Raw genomic sequence first — 17890 nt, forward strand, 5'->3', positions numbered from 1 at the left:
TTTAGTTAAACTTAGGGTGAAAGAGTTGTCTTTAGTTAACTTTAGAATGAAAGAGTTGTTTTAGTTAACCTTAGGGTGAAAAAGTTGTCTTTAGTTAATCTTCGGATGAAAGAGTTGTCTTTAGTTAAACTTAGGGTGAAAGAGTTGTCTTTAGTTAACTTTAGGGTGAAAGAGTTGTCTTTAGTTAACCCTTAGGGTGAAAGAGTTGTTTTAGTTAACCTTAGGGTGAAAGAGTTGTTTTAGTTAACCTTAGGGTGAAAGAGTTGTCTTTAGTTAAACTTAGGGTGAAAGAGTTGTCTTTAGTTAACTTTAGAATGAAAGAGTTGTTTTAGTTAACCTTAGGGTGAAAAAGTTGTTAGTTAATCTTCGGATGAAAGAGTTGTCTTTTGTTAAACTTAGGGGTGAAAAAGTTGTTTTAGTTAACCTAAGGGTGAAAAAGTTGTTTTAGATAACCTTAGGGAGAAAGAGTTGTCTATAGTTAACCTTAGGGTGAAAGAGTTGTTTTAGTTAAACTAAGGGTGAAAGAGTTGTTTTAGTTAACCTAAGGGTGAAAGAGTTGTTTTAGTTAACCTTAGGGAGAAAGAGTTGTCTATAGTTAACCTTAGGGTGAAAGAGTTGTTTTAGTTAAACTAATAGAGTGAAAGAGTTGTACACAGAATATAAGTCTGTTCTGGCCTCCAGACCATGTCAGCACAATCAGACTGAAATCAAGACATTCCTCTTTTAACCATAGCAGCTATATAAACATGATGTGTATGAACTGTTAAATATTGTAAGGAGAGGGCTTGTATAGGCTTTGCCTGTTGCCCAATTCTAATTGTATTTAATATCTGTACAACAAATATTCTGAAAGGTGAGATAGTTGGCCTTAGTGAACCTTCAGGTGAGATAGTTGCCATTAGAGAACCCTAAGGTGAGACAGTTGGCCTTAGAGAACCTTCAGGTGAGATAGTTGGCATAAGAGAACCCTCAGGTGAGAAAGTCGGCATTAGAGAACCCTCAGGTGAGACAGTTGGCCTTAGTGAACCTTCAGGTGAGATAGTTGGCATAAGAGAACCCTCAGGTGAGAAAGTCGGCATTAGAGAACCCTCAGGAGAGACAGTTGGCCTTAATGAACCTTCAGGTGAGATAGTTGGTATTAGAAAACCTTCAGTTGAGATAGTTGGCCTAAGAGAACCTTCAGGTGAGATAGTTGGCATTAGAAAACCTCCAGGTGAGATAGTTGGCCTTAGAGAACCTTCAGGTGAGATAGTTGGCATAAGATAACCCTCAGGTGAGATAGTTGGCATAAGAGAACCCTCAGATGAGAAAGTCGGCATTAGAGAACCCTCAGGTGAGACAGTTGGCCTTAATGAACCTTCAGGTGTGATAGTTGGCATTAGAAAACCTTCAGGTGAGACAGTTGGCCTTAGAGAACCTTCAGGTGAGATAGTTGGCATAAGATAACCCTCAGGTGAGATAGTTGGCATAAGAGAACCCTCAGGTGAGATAGTCGGCATTAGAGAACCCTCAGGTGAGATAGTCGGCATAAGAGAACCCTCAGGTGAGACAGTTGGCCTTAATGAACCTTCAGGTGAGATAGTTGGCATTAGAAAACCTTCAGGTGAGACAGTTGGCCTTAGAGAACCTTCAGGTGAGAGAGTTGGCATAAGATAACCCTCAGGTGAGATAGTTGGCATTAGAGAACCCTCAGGTGAGACAGTTGGCCTTAGTGAACCTTCAGGTGAGATAGTTGTCCTTAGAAAACCTTCAGGTGAGATAGTTGGCCTTAGAGAACCTTCAGGTGAGAAAGTTGGTATTAGAGAACCCACAGGTGAGACAGTTGGCCTTAGTGAACCTTCAGGTGAGATAGTTGCCCTTAGAAAACCTTCAGGTGAGATAGTTGGCCTTAGAGAACCTTCAGGTGAGAAAGTTGGTATTAGAGAACCCACAGGTGAGACAGTTGGCCTTAGTGAACCTTCAGGTGAGATAGTTGTCCTTAGAAAACCTTCAGGTGAGATAGTTGGCCTTAGAGAACCTTCAGGTGAGAAAGTTGGTATTAGAGAACCCACAGGTGAGACAGTTGGCCTTAGTGAACCTTCAGGTGAGATAGTTGTCCTTAGAAAACCTTCAGGTGAGATAGTTGGCCTTAGAGAACCTTCAGGTGAGAAAGTTGGTATTAGAGAACCCACAGGTGAGACAGTTGGCCTTAGAGAACTTTCAGGTGAGATAGTTGCCTCCTCCTTATACCTAAGTAGGTGTTGACTAACATGAAGCTGGCTGGTAATTTACAACATCACTTCTATGTATCTATATGTTATACTCCACAGAGACCAACATGGCTTTAATGCCTTGTCTTAAAACATTAGAACTTGTCTTAAAACATTAGAATTCATATACAAATCCTTAAATAAAAAGTCAGCTAGGTGTCTCTAACACATAGTTATCTGTAGTCGTTGCTCTGGTTACCTGTACGATACAGGTCGCAGTACACAATTCTGGTGTACACATACAAGGCACTGAATGGAACAGCTCCTCAGTACCTACAGGAGCTTGTTACCCTGTATCAGCCGTCACGGTCACTGCGATTGGAGTCAAAATCTTTGTTGTGTGTCCCAAAGTCTTGTACTGTGACCTACGGAAACAGGTGCTTTGGGAGGGTTTCGGCCACGTTGTGACCATCTGTTATTAGACAGTCAAATACCCTGGCCAAGTTCAAGAGGGACATCAAAACTCACCTCTTCACGTCTGCATTTTAGAATCCTTGCAAAGACGTCATGTAAATACCACCCTTTATTTGTTCAATTATGTGCACATTGCTTCCTTAAATGTATAAAAGTGATTGCAAGCCATTGTTTTTGTTTCACAGTTATAACTATTACTATTATCCAATATATGTTGTAAAGCGCTTTAGAGTAATTTTACAAATTATATAAGGCGCTATATAAATGTTGTATATCATATTATTATTATAGTTGTGCTGAAAAGTACTTATGAACTTCTCTTCAAATTCATTTTCTAGTGTGTGAATATTTTTGTATAAATACATATCTTAAATCACTAAAATTCAGGAGTTCTATGAGAATGTCACACCTCCCCCAACCTTTCAGTCATTCATTATACACTTTACATGGTCGTGAATAATGTATGATGGTGATACGTAATCATTAGTATGGTGTTAATATACAAACATCTATATTCTGAATAAAATGGTTTGTATTAGTTTTCAAAATGTTCTCAAGGCAGAACATGTATAATAATGGTTCTTGATTTAAAGAAGCAAGGTGTATAATATCATGGAGCTCATACATATACACTGTAGTCTGAGTTAATAATGCAATTTCATATGAGCATAGGGAGACATGGACTTGTGCCAACATACTTTAATACAGTAAACAGTTTAGTTTAATATCTTCCTTGTCTTTCTTGAAAGTAGGAAAGTTTCCACATTTTCGGTAGCAGCTCAGGTAAGCTATTCCTCAAAGTAGTTGCTTGAAAAAAATACCTTGCGGAACCCCCAGCCAGTTAAGGTCACAGTACAAGGATATACATGTACAATGTATACAATGGCTGAAAATAATTTGATAAGTCTGTACCAGGAAACTAGATGTGTATACCTAATGATATAGCTTCTCTCTTTTATGATATAATAATTGTTTAGTATACATAAAACATAGTTTACAATGCTGTTAGATTGAATGTACATTCAATTTAATACATGAACCATTAAAATTATGCACAGTCAACATCAATTATATGCAATTGGATTTAAACAAGCTAATTTAAGTGTTTGTTGTTGCTAATGTAGTGAAATCCAATCTTTCTATTCCTAGACATAACCCGAAAAAGGTGTACCTTAATACTAGGAATTATCCGACACAGTCTATAGGGTGTTGAAGTATAGACTAAATTATTGTGGAAACTTCCAGTACATGTATGGCTGTTAACCTGGTAAAGGTACACTTAATACTAGGAATTATCCGACACAGTCTATAGGGTGTTTAAGTATAGACTAAATTAGTGTGGAAACCTCCAGTACATGTATAGCTGTTAACCTGGTAGGTACACTTAATACTAGGAAGTATCCGACACAGTCTATAGGGAGTTGAAGTATAGACTAAATTAGTGTGGAAACCTCCAGTACATGTATGGCTGTTACCCTGGTAGGTACACTTAATACTAGGAATTATACAACACAGTCTATAGGGTGTTGAAGTATTAGACTAATCTAGTGTGGAAACTTCCAGTACATGTATGGCTGTTAACCTCGTAAAGGTACACTTAATACTAGGAATTATCCGACACAGTCTCTAGGGTGTTGAAGTATAGACTAAACTAGTGTGGAAACCTCCAGTACATGTATGGCTGTTGACCTGGTAGGTACACTTAATACTAGGAATTATACAACACAGTCTATAGGGTGTTGAAGTATTAGACTAAACTAGTGTGGAAACTTCCAGTACATGTATGGCTGTTGACCTGGTAGGTACACTTAATACTAGGAATTATACAACACAGTCTATAGGGTGTTGAAGTATTAGACTAATCTAGTGTGGAAACTTCCAGTACATGTATGGCTGTTGACCTGGTAGGTACACTTAATACTAGGAATTATCCTACACAGTCTATAGGGTGTTGAAGTATTAGACTAATCTAGTGTGGAAACTTCCAGTACATGTATGGCTGTTGACCTGGTAGGTACACTTAATACTAGGAATTATACAACACAGTCTATAGGGTGTTGAAGTATTAGACTAAACTAGTGTGGAAACTTCCAGTACATGTATGGCTGTTGACCTGGTAGGTACACTTAATACTAGGAATTATCCGACACAGTCTCTAGGGTGTTGAAGTATAGACTAAACTAGTGTGGAAACCTCCAGTACATGTATGGCTGTTAACCTGGTAGGTACACTTAATACTAGGAATTATCCAACACAGTCTATAGGGTGTTGAAGTATTAGACTAAACTAGTGTGGAAACTTCCAGTACATGTATGGCTGTTGACCTGGTAGGTACACTTAATCTGATGTGATATTCGTCGTTAGGATATCACTGGACTTGATGATTGTTTGTTTCCACAATGTTTAGCTTTATTGGGAAACAAGACATATAAACATTGCAGTCTAATTATGTATCCCAGAGTACATTTAATACTGCCATTCCACAAACTTTCTTCATGTAAAATAATTGTAAGAAATGTTACAGTAAAAACAATTTTAATGAAAAAAAAAATTGCTTCACACAGGCTTATGTCATGTAAACTAATTCTTAGAAATGTAAGTCATGTAGCTAAATGAATTATTTGGTTCCTACATACCAAGCTCATTTCATGTAAAATAATTCTTAGAAACTTTATTAATAAATTTGAAAGAGCATTAATATTTTTACTTCTCTTTTTTATCTTTATTTTTTATGTGTTTTATGTGAAATAATTCTTAGAATGTTGGTGTAAAATTCATTCAGTGTTAAATCTACCTTATGACAGGTGAGTGGACAGTATGTAATTGGAACAGGATTTACACAGGACAATTGTAATAATATTTGTACATGTTGACAGGATGTGTGTGGCTCATCATGCAGATAAAAAGGATCTTGTTTGTAGTTTTACTAAAACAGTTTTATATTCATCTTCAGAATATCAAGGAAGTGTTTGCTCCAGGATCTAAGTGGACTATGAAATGAAGATAATAAGTTAAAACAAGTAAACGTGTGCTGCATTATCTACAAGTCAGATAGATTTGTACCTCCAAGTATACTAGTCAGACGTTTACACAACACAGCAAGACATCCTAGTCGAGAGCTGAGCTGTCTTGCCAAATAATTCACAGAAAACAGTTTTACAATCATCATATTCAATAAAGATGGAACCAGCAGCAAAAAGACGTCGAAAGGATTGGAGCATTCCTGTCTCTACAATTGCCAAGAACACATTTAATCCTATCCGAAGTATCGTGGATTCCATGAAGATAACACCACATCCTGAAAAGGATATGATTGCCCTTTCTATAGGTATGTATTTTTGGTTCCACTGTCTATATATTTCTGGGTCCACTGTCTATAGGTATGTGTTTTTGGTTCCACTGTCTATATATTTCTGGGTCCACTGTCTGTATATTTTTGGGTCCACTGTCTTTATATTTCTGGGTCCACTGTCTTTATATTTCTGGGTCCACTGTCTATAGGTATGGATTTCTGGGTCCACTGTCTGTGGGTATGTATTTCTGGGTCCACTGTTTATATATTTCTGGGTCCACTGTCTATGGGTATTCTCTGGGTCCACTCAGGCACTGTCTATATTTTTCTGGGTCCACTGTCTATAGGTATGTATTTTTGGGTCCACTGTCTATATATTTCTGGGTCCACTGTCTATAGGTATGTATTTCTGGGTTCACTGTCTATAGGTATGTATTTTTGGGTCCACTGTCTATATATTTCTGGGTCCACTGTCTATAGGTATATATTTCTGGGTCCACTGTCTATAGGTATGTATCTCTGGGTCCACTGTCTATTGGTATGTATTTTTGGGTCCACTGTCTATATATTTCTGGGTCCACTGTCTTTATATTTCTGGGTCAACTGTCTATATATTTCTGGGTCCACTGTCTATGGGTATATATTTCTGGGTCCACTGTCTATATTTTTCTGGGTCCGCTGTCTATAGGTATGTATTTTTGGGTCCACTGTCTATATATTTCTGGGTGCACTGTCTATGGGTATGTATTTTTGGGTCCACTGTCTATATATTTCTGGGTCCACTGTCTATATATTTCTGGGTCCACTGTATATTGGTATGTATTTTTGAGTCCACTGTCTAATATATTTCTGGGTCCACTGTCTATATATTTCTGGGTCCACTGTTTATGGGTATGTATTTTTGGGTCCACTGTCTATATATTTCTGGGTCCACTGTCTATGGGTATGTTCTTCTGGGTCAACAATTGATTTATTCCATCTGTTGCTAATATGTGTCCACAACATTAATTTGTGTTTCTGGACCTGTGACCAACTTTTAATTTTACACACCTCATGCATAATCAAGGTGTCATTCATCAGGAACATATATTTGTCAATTAAAGGATTTCAGTTAAAAGTTGTTAGTTTGATGAGTTTGAGAAATAAATAGAATATATGTTATTGTTTCATGTTGATGTAGTATGTATTAGTCATATGACATATCTCTTCAGTAGTTCATGAAACATTTTTTGCCTCTAAGCTTGCAAATGTATATTCTAATTATTCAGAACATGTTTGCAATTTTTCACATACTGTATAGCTCTACTAGGCAATAAGACAAATTTGTCTCTTTATATATGTCTCCGTACAAAAATGAATTATTTCTGTCAGTCAAGGAAGAGTCATGTCTAGTGAACATTACAAATATATGAGTTTTATGTGTACTGTGTCAGTACTTACTGTGCTGTACATAATACATTTATCAACAATAAGATTTTTGTAAAGTCTTTCACAAACCCGGATTTAAGGTCAAGTTTAAGGTTAAACTGTGACGTTTAAAAAACTGCTTCAGCAATTAGATAATGGAATTAATGCAGTCCCTACACCTATTGTACATATTATGCTTGAATGATATATTGTGTAATTTTTCAGGTGACCCAACTGTATTTGGTAACTTGCCACTGGACAAGAATATAGAGGACGCTGTGATCAAATCTGTAAAGGCTGGCAAATACAATGGTTACAACCCGTCCATAGGTATGTATATATGACTACTGTACTGTGTCAGAGGTGGTTACAACTGAACACAGTACATCTTAGGCATACACACATAGGGAGGTATTAGCCTGGTGGCATAGGACTAGTAGTTAGCACCTGAAAATTGTATTGATTAATGTATATGCTAATTATATTAATTGTAGATCTATGTACTGTAAAACACTTTAGAGTGGCTTATGTTTGCTAGATAGAGCAGGTATTTAAAACATTTCTAAGGTTCACTTTTACTAAAGATAGACTATGGAGTACAGCCCTTATTTCAGAATCCAAAAGACTGAGTTTTTAAAATTTGACATGGTGATACGCTGTGAAATGTACAAACTGTATGCAATACAAGTTTAAAATGTTTATTATGAGGTCAAGTAAAAGTTTACTGGTGGGAGAGGGGGTTATGGTCAGGCACATGGCAGGGCCCTTGCTGACCTGCCAATATTATAGTTAATTCAAATTACATGTATTACATGGTCACTGGGTCAATGGTCAAGGACACATGTATGTCAAAAGTCATCTGAAGGCAGATTTGTTTGTCTGTTCACACATTCAAAAGTCACAGTATTCTATTAGTCACCAAATGGCTGACTATGGCTGAAAAAAAATTGTGTTTTTCAATGCGTAATGATATTGAATCTGTTCTTGTTTCCAGGCTATGAAGAGTCAAGAGCAGCTGTTGCAGAATACTCGAGTACTGCAGAGGTCACTGTCACCTCCAAGGTCAGACTTTGTTTTACATCTGTCTCATAAATAGTACATGTTATGTAGCTGTTTGTTTCTTTGTAGGTAATTCTCAAAATAATATATATCCTGTAGGATTTATGTTGACATTGACAAATTAATTAACACAATTCGCTAATTTATGCATATTTATATAGTGTACATTAATGAGGTATATCTTACTTTTACATTTTTTTCTCTAGTTTTATGTTAGTGAAATTATGTAAAGAAAAAAATTGAAGATGTGATGATTAGAGTAGAATATGTGATTGAATAACTTATGTCATGACAAGGTGATCGTTTATTACACTTAATTTAACTTAGTATTATTCAGTCTGATTTAAACCAAATCTTCACTCCCTTCCTTTGAAACATAAATAATACCGTGTAGGAGCTTATATTACTCTGGGGGTCATTTTCTGGTGACCTTTGGTGGGTTGAGTGTGTCACATGGATTGGCTTGACTAAAATCACACCAGAGCACGACACCCGAAGACACGGTGTTGCTAGATCCTACACATACACGTGGTTTATCATACTGAAATATAGTAAAGCTTTTGATTTGAATCAGATTGAATAATATATTGTAGCATATGTAACTATAAAAATAGAAATGTAGTTCATATGTTGAATATGAGATAATTTTAATGATTTGACATATTTTAACAGGATGTAATTTTGACTGTACTTGTGTTAATGGATATAGTTTTGACTGTTAATTGAATTTTTAAATAGGATGTGATTTTAACGAACGGCTGTTCCTCGGCCCTGGAGATGTGTATCACTGTGCTGGCCAATGCGGGCAGTAATATACTTCTGCCTCGGCCTGGCTTCTCTATCTACAAAACTCTGGCCGAAGCCATCGGTATAGAGGTCCGCCTCTACAATCTTCAGGTATGTATGTACTAAGGTCCTAATTCTGTTTAGTCAGTCAATTCTGTCAAAAATATTAACTTAATGGAACTAAGATAAATAAATATGAAAATGAAAAATAAGAAAAACAAACAATTAATTGACAGTTTTACGAAAGTAACGCTTCCTAAATCTTGAGGTAATATTTGTTGGAGAAGTATACAAGCATATTACTATTGTTTCAGGTACAGTTAAGCAGAGCAAATAAATTAGATATTGTAAAAAGATAATGAAACTTTCCTCTTCAGCCAGAAAAGTCTTGGGAGATTGATCTAGACCATCTACGTTCCCTAGTTGATAAAAAGACTGCAGCCATCGTGGTGAACAGCCCATCTAATCCATGTGGGTCTGTGTACAGCAAAAAACACATCCTAGATATTCTGGCTGTTGCTGAAGATTGTCGTCTTCCAATTATCTCAGATGAAATCTATGAACATTTTGTAAGTGATTTATTTTATTAACCTGTCTTTGATGAAACTCATATTGGAATTTTATAATCAGTCTGTCTATCTGTCATCTATGAAGGCTACCAGACTACCAGGCTTCCGTTCACCACTTGTAATTAGTTAGGAAGTATATTGCTATAACTTTCTATTGGTATTGTTTGTTTACGCTGGTGATGGTAAATGTTGGTACTTGTTGGGATAGTCTACTTGGTGAAAAATGATATACTATCAAGATTCCATAATTAAAGATGGCCACCATATACTACCAAGGTTCCATAATTAAAGATGGCCACCATAGCTTCCGATTGACCCAAACCTTTTGGGCTATAATTTCTGAGTGTTTTCTCAGTTTCATTTGTGTCATATTTGAGGGATACCCGTGTTAATAATGCCATACTAGGCATTTTATGAAGTTACGATGTTTACAATATTCATGTATATTTGTTACAATCAGCTTGGTAAACTGATATTTTTTACACTGTAACAGATGTCTAAGTGATATTTTCACAGTGCGAAAACATCATTATGGTATTGACCAATCAGAATTGTACTTACTATTCACTTCATTCAAAGCCCATATTTGCTGTTCAATACAGATGAAGAGAACTTAGAACAAGTTGTTGTTTTGATAATCTTTACTACATACACTAACATATTAATTTACCTGTACAATTGATACCATTTACGTTAGCAAGTCTTACTAGATAAAAGCAGAAAACAGTAGAACTGAGTTGAGTAACCGATTCAAAATGCCATTTTGCCTTGTTGCCAACTGATTTTTAAATTGCTGTTATTAAATCACCAACTGTTACATTTTGTTGTTGAAAGTAGTTCTAAGATGTCATAAATTGAAAATTTAATAGCGTACCTGTTAAATGCTATATATTTCTGTTGCATGGCAGACCATAGTGATATACATGTATGTCTTCACTTGTGTTTCTGCACGAACGAAGAATATCGGTATTCTGCTATGCCTCTATATATGGTCAGGCTCACAACAGGCCTTTGCTGACCCTTCAGTGTTCTAGCTTTACAAGTTGTAAATAAATAAATCCAAATTTTATCAAACAACTTTGCGTTTTCCTGTGATGACCAAATGAGAGTAAATAAAGTCAGGCACAGGTAGTGGCACTCTGCTGAGTATTCTTAGAGTCACCACAGAACTGTGAGTCCCTGAGATAAATAGAGAGTAGATACTGTAATTGTTTTGTTTTGATTTACAGGTGTTCTCCAGCAGTGTGTACCATTCCCTGGGATCTCTGTCCAAGAATGTACCCATCTTGTCCTGCAGTGGCCTCACCAAAAGGTACAGATCCATGCCATTCACATGCTATGTAGATATATGAGTCTATACACCAGTAATCAAACATATGTCATCTTTTGTTGATACTAAAAATTCAAACAACACCAATTGATTTGGAAATACTTAGGAAATGAATATAATTTTAAACATAATGTGTAAATTGTCTAAAATATTAAAGCTATCTTTTGTACACAACAGATTCCTGGTACCGGGATGGCGACTGGGGTGGATTATCATCCATGACAGGAATGATTCTCTCGAGGCAGTAAGTGTTTCTGTATAACATGTCCTTGTACATAAGGTAGATAACTCTTATATAAAACCATCTGTAATACTTGTAATACTGTTTTTCAAAATAGTCATGATTTATGTCATTAAAATGTCAGTATGTCATACAGAGGAAAGAATTTCTACAAGTGTTGAGACTATATCTAAGGTTCTATATTGCTAGATTCCCTATCTGTATTTCAATCTCAACCATGTATATTTAAGGAAATATCAAAACCTCCTTCAGATGATCACTATCATCTAGCTCTTAATACTTTATACAGTATAACCTGTCTAAACCGGCCCTGGTCTTATTCAGATCCCTGTCTAAGCTGGCTGTGTTTTCTGGTCCCGGCATATTACCTTTATAATCATAGTAGTTAAACCCTGTATAAACCTGACCCTGTCCATTCCGAAAACTGGCGTTGTTTCACAAATTCCGCTCCTTAAATTTTTCTCGGCCGGCTACAATCTAAAGCAAACACATTTAACAAATTACTGCTATCCAATGTCGGGTCGCCCTTCATTTGTATTATATACTGTATATTTTGTAAAAAAAGTTTCAATTTATTCATTTCTCTGTTGTTCATGTTGACACACTTGTATACAGATTGTATGCAAAACACTACATTTTTGTATTTAAAAAAAGTGACATGCCGACCCTGTATAAACAGACACCTGTGTCAACAGGCCAAATAGTTTGGTCCCAGTGACATCCGGTTTAGACCGGTTATACTGTATGGATTTATTAAAAATAATGTAATAATGATTCAAACAAACTAAATTTGATGTATACTAGGCTTAATACTTGAAACAACTCCTAAAGTGAATCATTAAATTACGTCCCTGCATATTTCCGGGTTAAGACAGGTTATACTATATGGATTTATTTAAAATAATGTAATAATGATTCAAACAAACTAAATTTGATGTATAATAGTCTAAATACTTGAAACAACTCCTAAAGTATTTCCGGGTTTAGACAGGTTATACTGTATGGATTTATTACAAAATAATGTAATAATGATTCAAACAAACTAAATTTGATGTATACTAGCCTAAATACTTGAAACAACTCCTAAAGTGAATCATTAGATTACGTCCCTGCATATTCCTTGGGACCTGTTCCTGCTTCCTTACTCCACAGGGTAACTGACAAAAAGTGTTTTCCTGTGTGGGTTAGAGTATCCAACATAAGTATGGTACGACTCACAGTTTGTTGATAGGAGTTGCCTCCCCTACACTGATAAGTAACATTGTCTCCACTATGTATACTGCTGACACGGAATAGGTAAAGTTGATGATCCCCAAACTTTTCCACCTTGCTTGTCAATGAAATTTGTTTAACTTAAAAATTGAAGCTTGTTTTTTGAATGTTAGATTTCATTTTAGAATTCAAGAAACAAAATTAAGAATGTGAAAATGATCTGAACTCTCTGATGAAGTTCATTGAAAATATGTGCAATCAAAATTTAAAATTGTCTCTAAACATGTGAGAAAATAAACAGTGAGTGGGTGAGAATTGGCTTGTCACATGATACCTGCCTTAACTATTACACAGGTGAGAAAGGGCATGTTGAGTGTGCCATATATTTCTTACCTTTACTCTTACACAGGTGGGAAAGGGCTTGTTGAGTGTGTCATATATTTCTTACTTTTACTCTTACACAGGTGAGAAAGGGCTTGCTGAGTGTGTCATATATTTCTTACCTTTACTCTTACACAGGTGGGAAAGGGCTTGTTGAGTGTGTCATATATTTCTTACCTTTACTCTTACACAGGTGAAAAAGGGCTTGTTGAGTCTATCTCAGAGAATCCTCGGCCCCAACTCTCTAGTACAAGCTGCAGTACCAGACATCTTGACCAAGACACCACAGACATTCTTTGATGACATCATTGGATATGTGGAGAGTAATGCAGAGTTGTTCTACAAGAAGGTCTCCAAAATACCTGGTCTGAAACCTGTCAAACCAAATGGTGCTATGTATATGATGGTAGGTGTCACTCAACTTGTTTAAAAAAATTGATTGTTCTTATACAAGTTTTAGGATTCTTACATGAATTTCCTATTTGTTGATCCCCAATAAACATGTACATGCATGTGATTTTTGTTGACAGATTGGCATCGACAAGGACAACTTTCAGGGTGTAAGGGATGACATTGATTTTACAGAGAAGATGGTGAAAGAGCAGAGTGTGTTTTGCTTACCTGGACAGGTAAGTACTGATATATTATACAATTTTTCAGTTTTAAAATGAAAGTCTTGTCACAAATACTGTATCTGAAATTGTGGATACTTTTTTAAGTTGTGCCTAATTATGTCTCCCCTTCGAATGAAGGGAGACATATTGTATAAGTACTGGTTCTTCTTCTGGTTCTTCTAATCGCAACTTGTCTGGGCCATAAGTTTAAACTGTTAAAGATATCTTGATGAAACTTGAGGTATGCATGCATCACCCACAGAAGGTGTGCAATGCACTGGAATTAGGTCACTGTGATCTTCACCACAAGGTCAAAGGTCAAATAAGTGCAACATTTTCAGTAAATTCTTGTTTGGCCCGTAAATTTGAAACCATTAAAGATATCTTGATCAAACTTGAGGTATACCTGCATCACCCACAGAAGGTGTGCAGTGCACTGGGATTAGATCTCGTGCATTACTATATACAGAGTTATGGCCCTTTGTTTAATTTTAATAATGAAGATTGTCTGGAGCATAAGTTTCATGTTATTTCACCTACGTTGACCAAACTTACCATATTTATGTATCTTGGAAAAGCGAAATCTCTCGCACTAAAATCGGGTCTCGTGCCCCACTTTATATAGAGTTATGGCCCTTTGTTTATTTTTTATATCTAAGTTTGTCCACAGCTTAACTTCTAAACCATTAAAGGTTTTTTAATCAAATTTAAGATATACCTGCATCACCCACAAAAGGTGTGCAGTGCACTAGAATTAGGTCTCGTGCCCCACTATACACAGAGTTATTGCCCTTTGTTTATTTTTAATATCTAATTTTGTCTGGAGTATAAGTTTCATATTATTTCACCTACATTGACCAAACTTACCATATTTATGTATCTTAGGAAGGGGGAATCTCTCGCACTGAAATTGGGTCTCGTGCCCCACAATATATAAAGTTATGGCCCTTTGTTTGTTTTTAATACCGAAGTTTGTCCACAGCATTACTTCCATGTTATTTCACCTACGTTGACAAAACTTGCTAAAGTTATGTATCTTGGGAAGTAGGAGTCTTGCATTCTAAATTTGGGTCTCATGCCCCACTATATAAAGAGATATGGCCCTTTGTTATTTTTTTGTACCGAAGTTTGTCTATTGGCTTATACGGGGAGACATATGTTTTTGTTCACAGAAACAAGTTTCTTGTTTTCCTTAATATATAGGAATATCATCATGTTTTGAAATTTGTTCATATGTAGCCGAATAATCTCCCTAACCACAAATGTCAAGTTTAAAGACTTCAATATATTTTGGATGGTTAAAGAGCATTCCCCCTGTATACTTGCAGTGCTTCCAGTATCCCAATTTCTTCCGTGTGGTGTTGACTATCCCCACAGCCAAGCTGGAGGAAGCCTGCCAAAGGATCACAACATTCTGTAAGGACCATTACAAGCCCCCTGGCAAGGCCAAAGGTAGATCAAAAAGGCAAATCCACTGAACTAGATTCAAAATCAAATTTACAGATTGCTAAATTTGCATTTTAAGCATACACTCCTGTTCTCCAATGAGCCTCACCAGAGATGTTGAGGATCTATTCTTGTATTGACCTTTCGAAATCTTAGGACAGACTTAATGGCTACTGAGTCTGTAGCTCATACTCTGTTATAAGGATTAGTGATGTGACATGCCAAGGTACAACAGTAGGTAGAAATGGTGACATGCCAAGCTTATCTACAACAGTGGGTAGTAATGAGTTGCGAATTCTGTTTAAGTGGAAATTTTCGTTATGTGGGGATTCTTGTGTTTTTTTGCGTTGAGTAAATTAGTGTTAAAAGATCCACGCATGAATGTTGATACGAGTGTATATGAAAAGTTCAAAAATCAGAACTCATAGATCTGTAACGCTTTAATGTATATATATATATATATCAGAACTATTGCTGGAGCAAAGATCATATAAAGTGTCAAAACATGAACCCGCGAAAGTTCCCACTTTCTCTGTAAGCAATCATGATTTTCATGATGATCGTGATTTTACATCCCCCACAACATATTAAGTATATGATATCATATCAATGTGATTTTCCTGGTGATTTTCATGTCTTTCACGTTTGAACTTTCCAAAGTGAATTTACAATGCAACACGTGTACATTTGATACATGATATACGGATGCAAATTGTTTTTCAAAGTACATTGTAATATGATGTCTCTGTTATCAATGAAAGCTTTAACATATGTGTATATGACTTGTTTGTTACTTTTACGTTAAGATGAGAGGAGTACTCTGAAATGATAATGAGTATAATAAAGTTGTTGATTTGCTTACTCTTAGGTATATTCTTTTTAAACATATTCATTACTGATATTGTCAAAGAAGTTATAAGTTCTTTGAAATTTTGTATAAAGTAACAATCGATTCAGTTCAAAATCTTCCTTAGGAGTTAATGAAATCCCATGAACATTTTGATCCTCAATTACAGCATTCAACAATATAGGAAATCTGTGCAATCTTAGTTACAAAAGGCGTTAGTGACTGAATAGGGGATCAATATCCTGTGGGTTGTGATAAAAACTTTAATCCAAAATACTTTTTACTCGCACCATACTAGGTGTAATAAACTTTATCATGAATTCATTTTTGATTTTTTGACAAATAGACAATGCCAACAATTTTCTTTTGATAGCTATAGTTCTCCTATCAGACCCGTGTCATCTACCAATATGACCAGCAGTACTCTCAACTAGAGATTGGTAGATCGTTCCTGAGATATACCTAGTTGTTGTTGTTGTTATTCCCCTGTGTACATCGGTACATAATTACACTTGCGCCATTGTTTGTTCCCCCCCCCCACTCCTTCCTAACGCATAGTTGATGCAGGTTGCAAGTACTAGCCTCGCCTGTCAGTATAAAAAATACCCAACACATATGTTTGTATCTTCTGTCAGTTCTAAAGCAAAGAAATGACAGGATTTTGACATTGCCATTTGAAAGACAATGCCAACAAAAGTTGTGACGCGTGAGTGACAAGTGTACGTGTGTATGTAAGAGTGTTCTACTCAAAATATTTAATGACAGGTTACTTGGTGCAAAAATAAGAGTAGGAATGTATTTACAATTGTGGTAATTCATGTTTCTGTTTATTGATAACAGTGATTACTGTGAAAGTGAAAATTATTGCAGTGTAAAAATGCTTGCAATATCTACATGCGAGTTTAGAACTATGCCAATGCGAAAATATCTACACTGTGATCACATTAAAGTGTCACAAAGCGAGCATTTCCGCATGCAGGAATTTCAACTTTTAAAATAAAAATAAATTAAAACTATTAATTATATATGATAACAGTATTGTTTATATCAGTTACAACCCTATTAACACCTTTATTGTGATAACAATGATGAAATACCAGTTTGTTATGTTTTACATGTACTACTGATACCCTATATTTGATTTGGTTTTCTGGACACATCTTTTTTTGAGTGTTTTAATTTCTTCCAGTGTGTAGTATTTTACGTGATATTTTATAGGAAATGGAATAGAGTGTTATTGTGTATTATTTTGTACGTGGGTTCAATTGAAAGTTAGTGGGCCATGTTACCTTCAGTATTACCATTTCCATATTTGTCAAGTGATAAATGTTTTGAGCGATGTTAGACAATCCTGCAATAGTATTGTTGGTAGGCAATTGTTTGTGTTAACTGTCACTTAGACATCAGCTTTGTTTATCAGGGTCTGGGTATAGCACCCATCACTAGCTGTGACAATAAATCAACTTTCAACAGTGTTGTTTTTCACGTTATGTTGTTTGAATAAAGTGAATAATTCTTCAGCTGCAAGAAAAATAAAAATTTTATTGGATGAAAAAAGAAGTTAACCCTTTCAACACTGTAGACCACGATGGACTCATCCAGATCAATTTATGGTAGAGTTTATTTAAGTTACATAGGGGTGAAAGGGTTAAGAAATTAGTTGGAAACAAAAAATAAGCATAAAACCCAATAGGAACAAATACAGATTCCAATGGAAAAAAATAACGTAAAATGAAAGACTTTGGACACATCACTGTATAATATCAAAATGGTTGGTCACTTTGAATCTCACATCATGTATATTTATATAGACTTAATAAATGTAAATACTGTATGCAAATATCACTAATTGAAATTTTATGTAAATTTGTGTGATTAAGCTTACAAAGCTTGCTTTGTCCCGAATTGTTCACTGTCTACTACAGGTTCCTGTATACATCCAGATACGTATTGTCAACTTTCATAATCTATTCACACTGAACCAGGAAACTGAAGAAGTGAATTTATTTGATAAAGGATGCAGATGGGCAATATTTGGTGTAA

General features: G+C 35.7%; 1 protein-coding gene across 6 annotated transcripts in view; it reads left to right on the forward strand.

Annotated features, from left to right (window-relative positions):
- LOC110450801 (tyrosine aminotransferase-like) overlaps positions 1 to 17446 on the forward strand; it is a 27200-nt gene extending 9754 nt beyond the window's left edge. For 2 of the 6 annotated variants that reach the window (XM_021498511.1, XM_021498515.1), the window contains exons 2-11: positions 5617 to 5991; positions 7588 to 7692; positions 8357 to 8424; positions 9160 to 9318; positions 9585 to 9776; positions 11006 to 11088; positions 11284 to 11350; positions 13134 to 13346; positions 13471 to 13569; positions 14883 to 17446. In XM_021498511.1, the coding sequence (XP_021354186.1) occupies positions 5844 to 5991; positions 7588 to 7692; positions 8357 to 8424; positions 9160 to 9318; positions 9585 to 9776; positions 11006 to 11088; positions 11284 to 11350; positions 13134 to 13346; positions 13471 to 13569; positions 14883 to 15032 (1284 nt within the window). In that variant the 5' untranslated portion in view covers positions 5617 to 5843 and the 3' untranslated portion in view covers positions 15033 to 17446. Of the gene's footprint in view, positions 1 to 3338; positions 3447 to 4789; positions 4885 to 4918; positions 4991 to 5616; positions 5992 to 7587; positions 7693 to 8356; positions 8425 to 9159; positions 9319 to 9584; positions 9777 to 11005; positions 11089 to 11283; positions 11351 to 13023; positions 13040 to 13133; positions 13347 to 13470; positions 13570 to 14882 lie in introns of those variants that run through there. The other 4 variants (XM_021498512.1, XM_021498514.1, XM_021498513.1 and 1 more) reach the window with 4 other exon arrangements.
- Positions 17447 to 17890: the final 444 nt, after the last annotated feature.

Source organism: Mizuhopecten yessoensis, unplaced genomic scaffold (assembly GCF_002113885.1).
Source record: "Mizuhopecten yessoensis strain PY_sf001 unplaced genomic scaffold, ASM211388v2 scaffold5519, whole genome shotgun sequence".
NCBI lineage: Eukaryota > Metazoa > Mollusca > Bivalvia > Pectinida > Pectinidae > Mizuhopecten > Mizuhopecten yessoensis.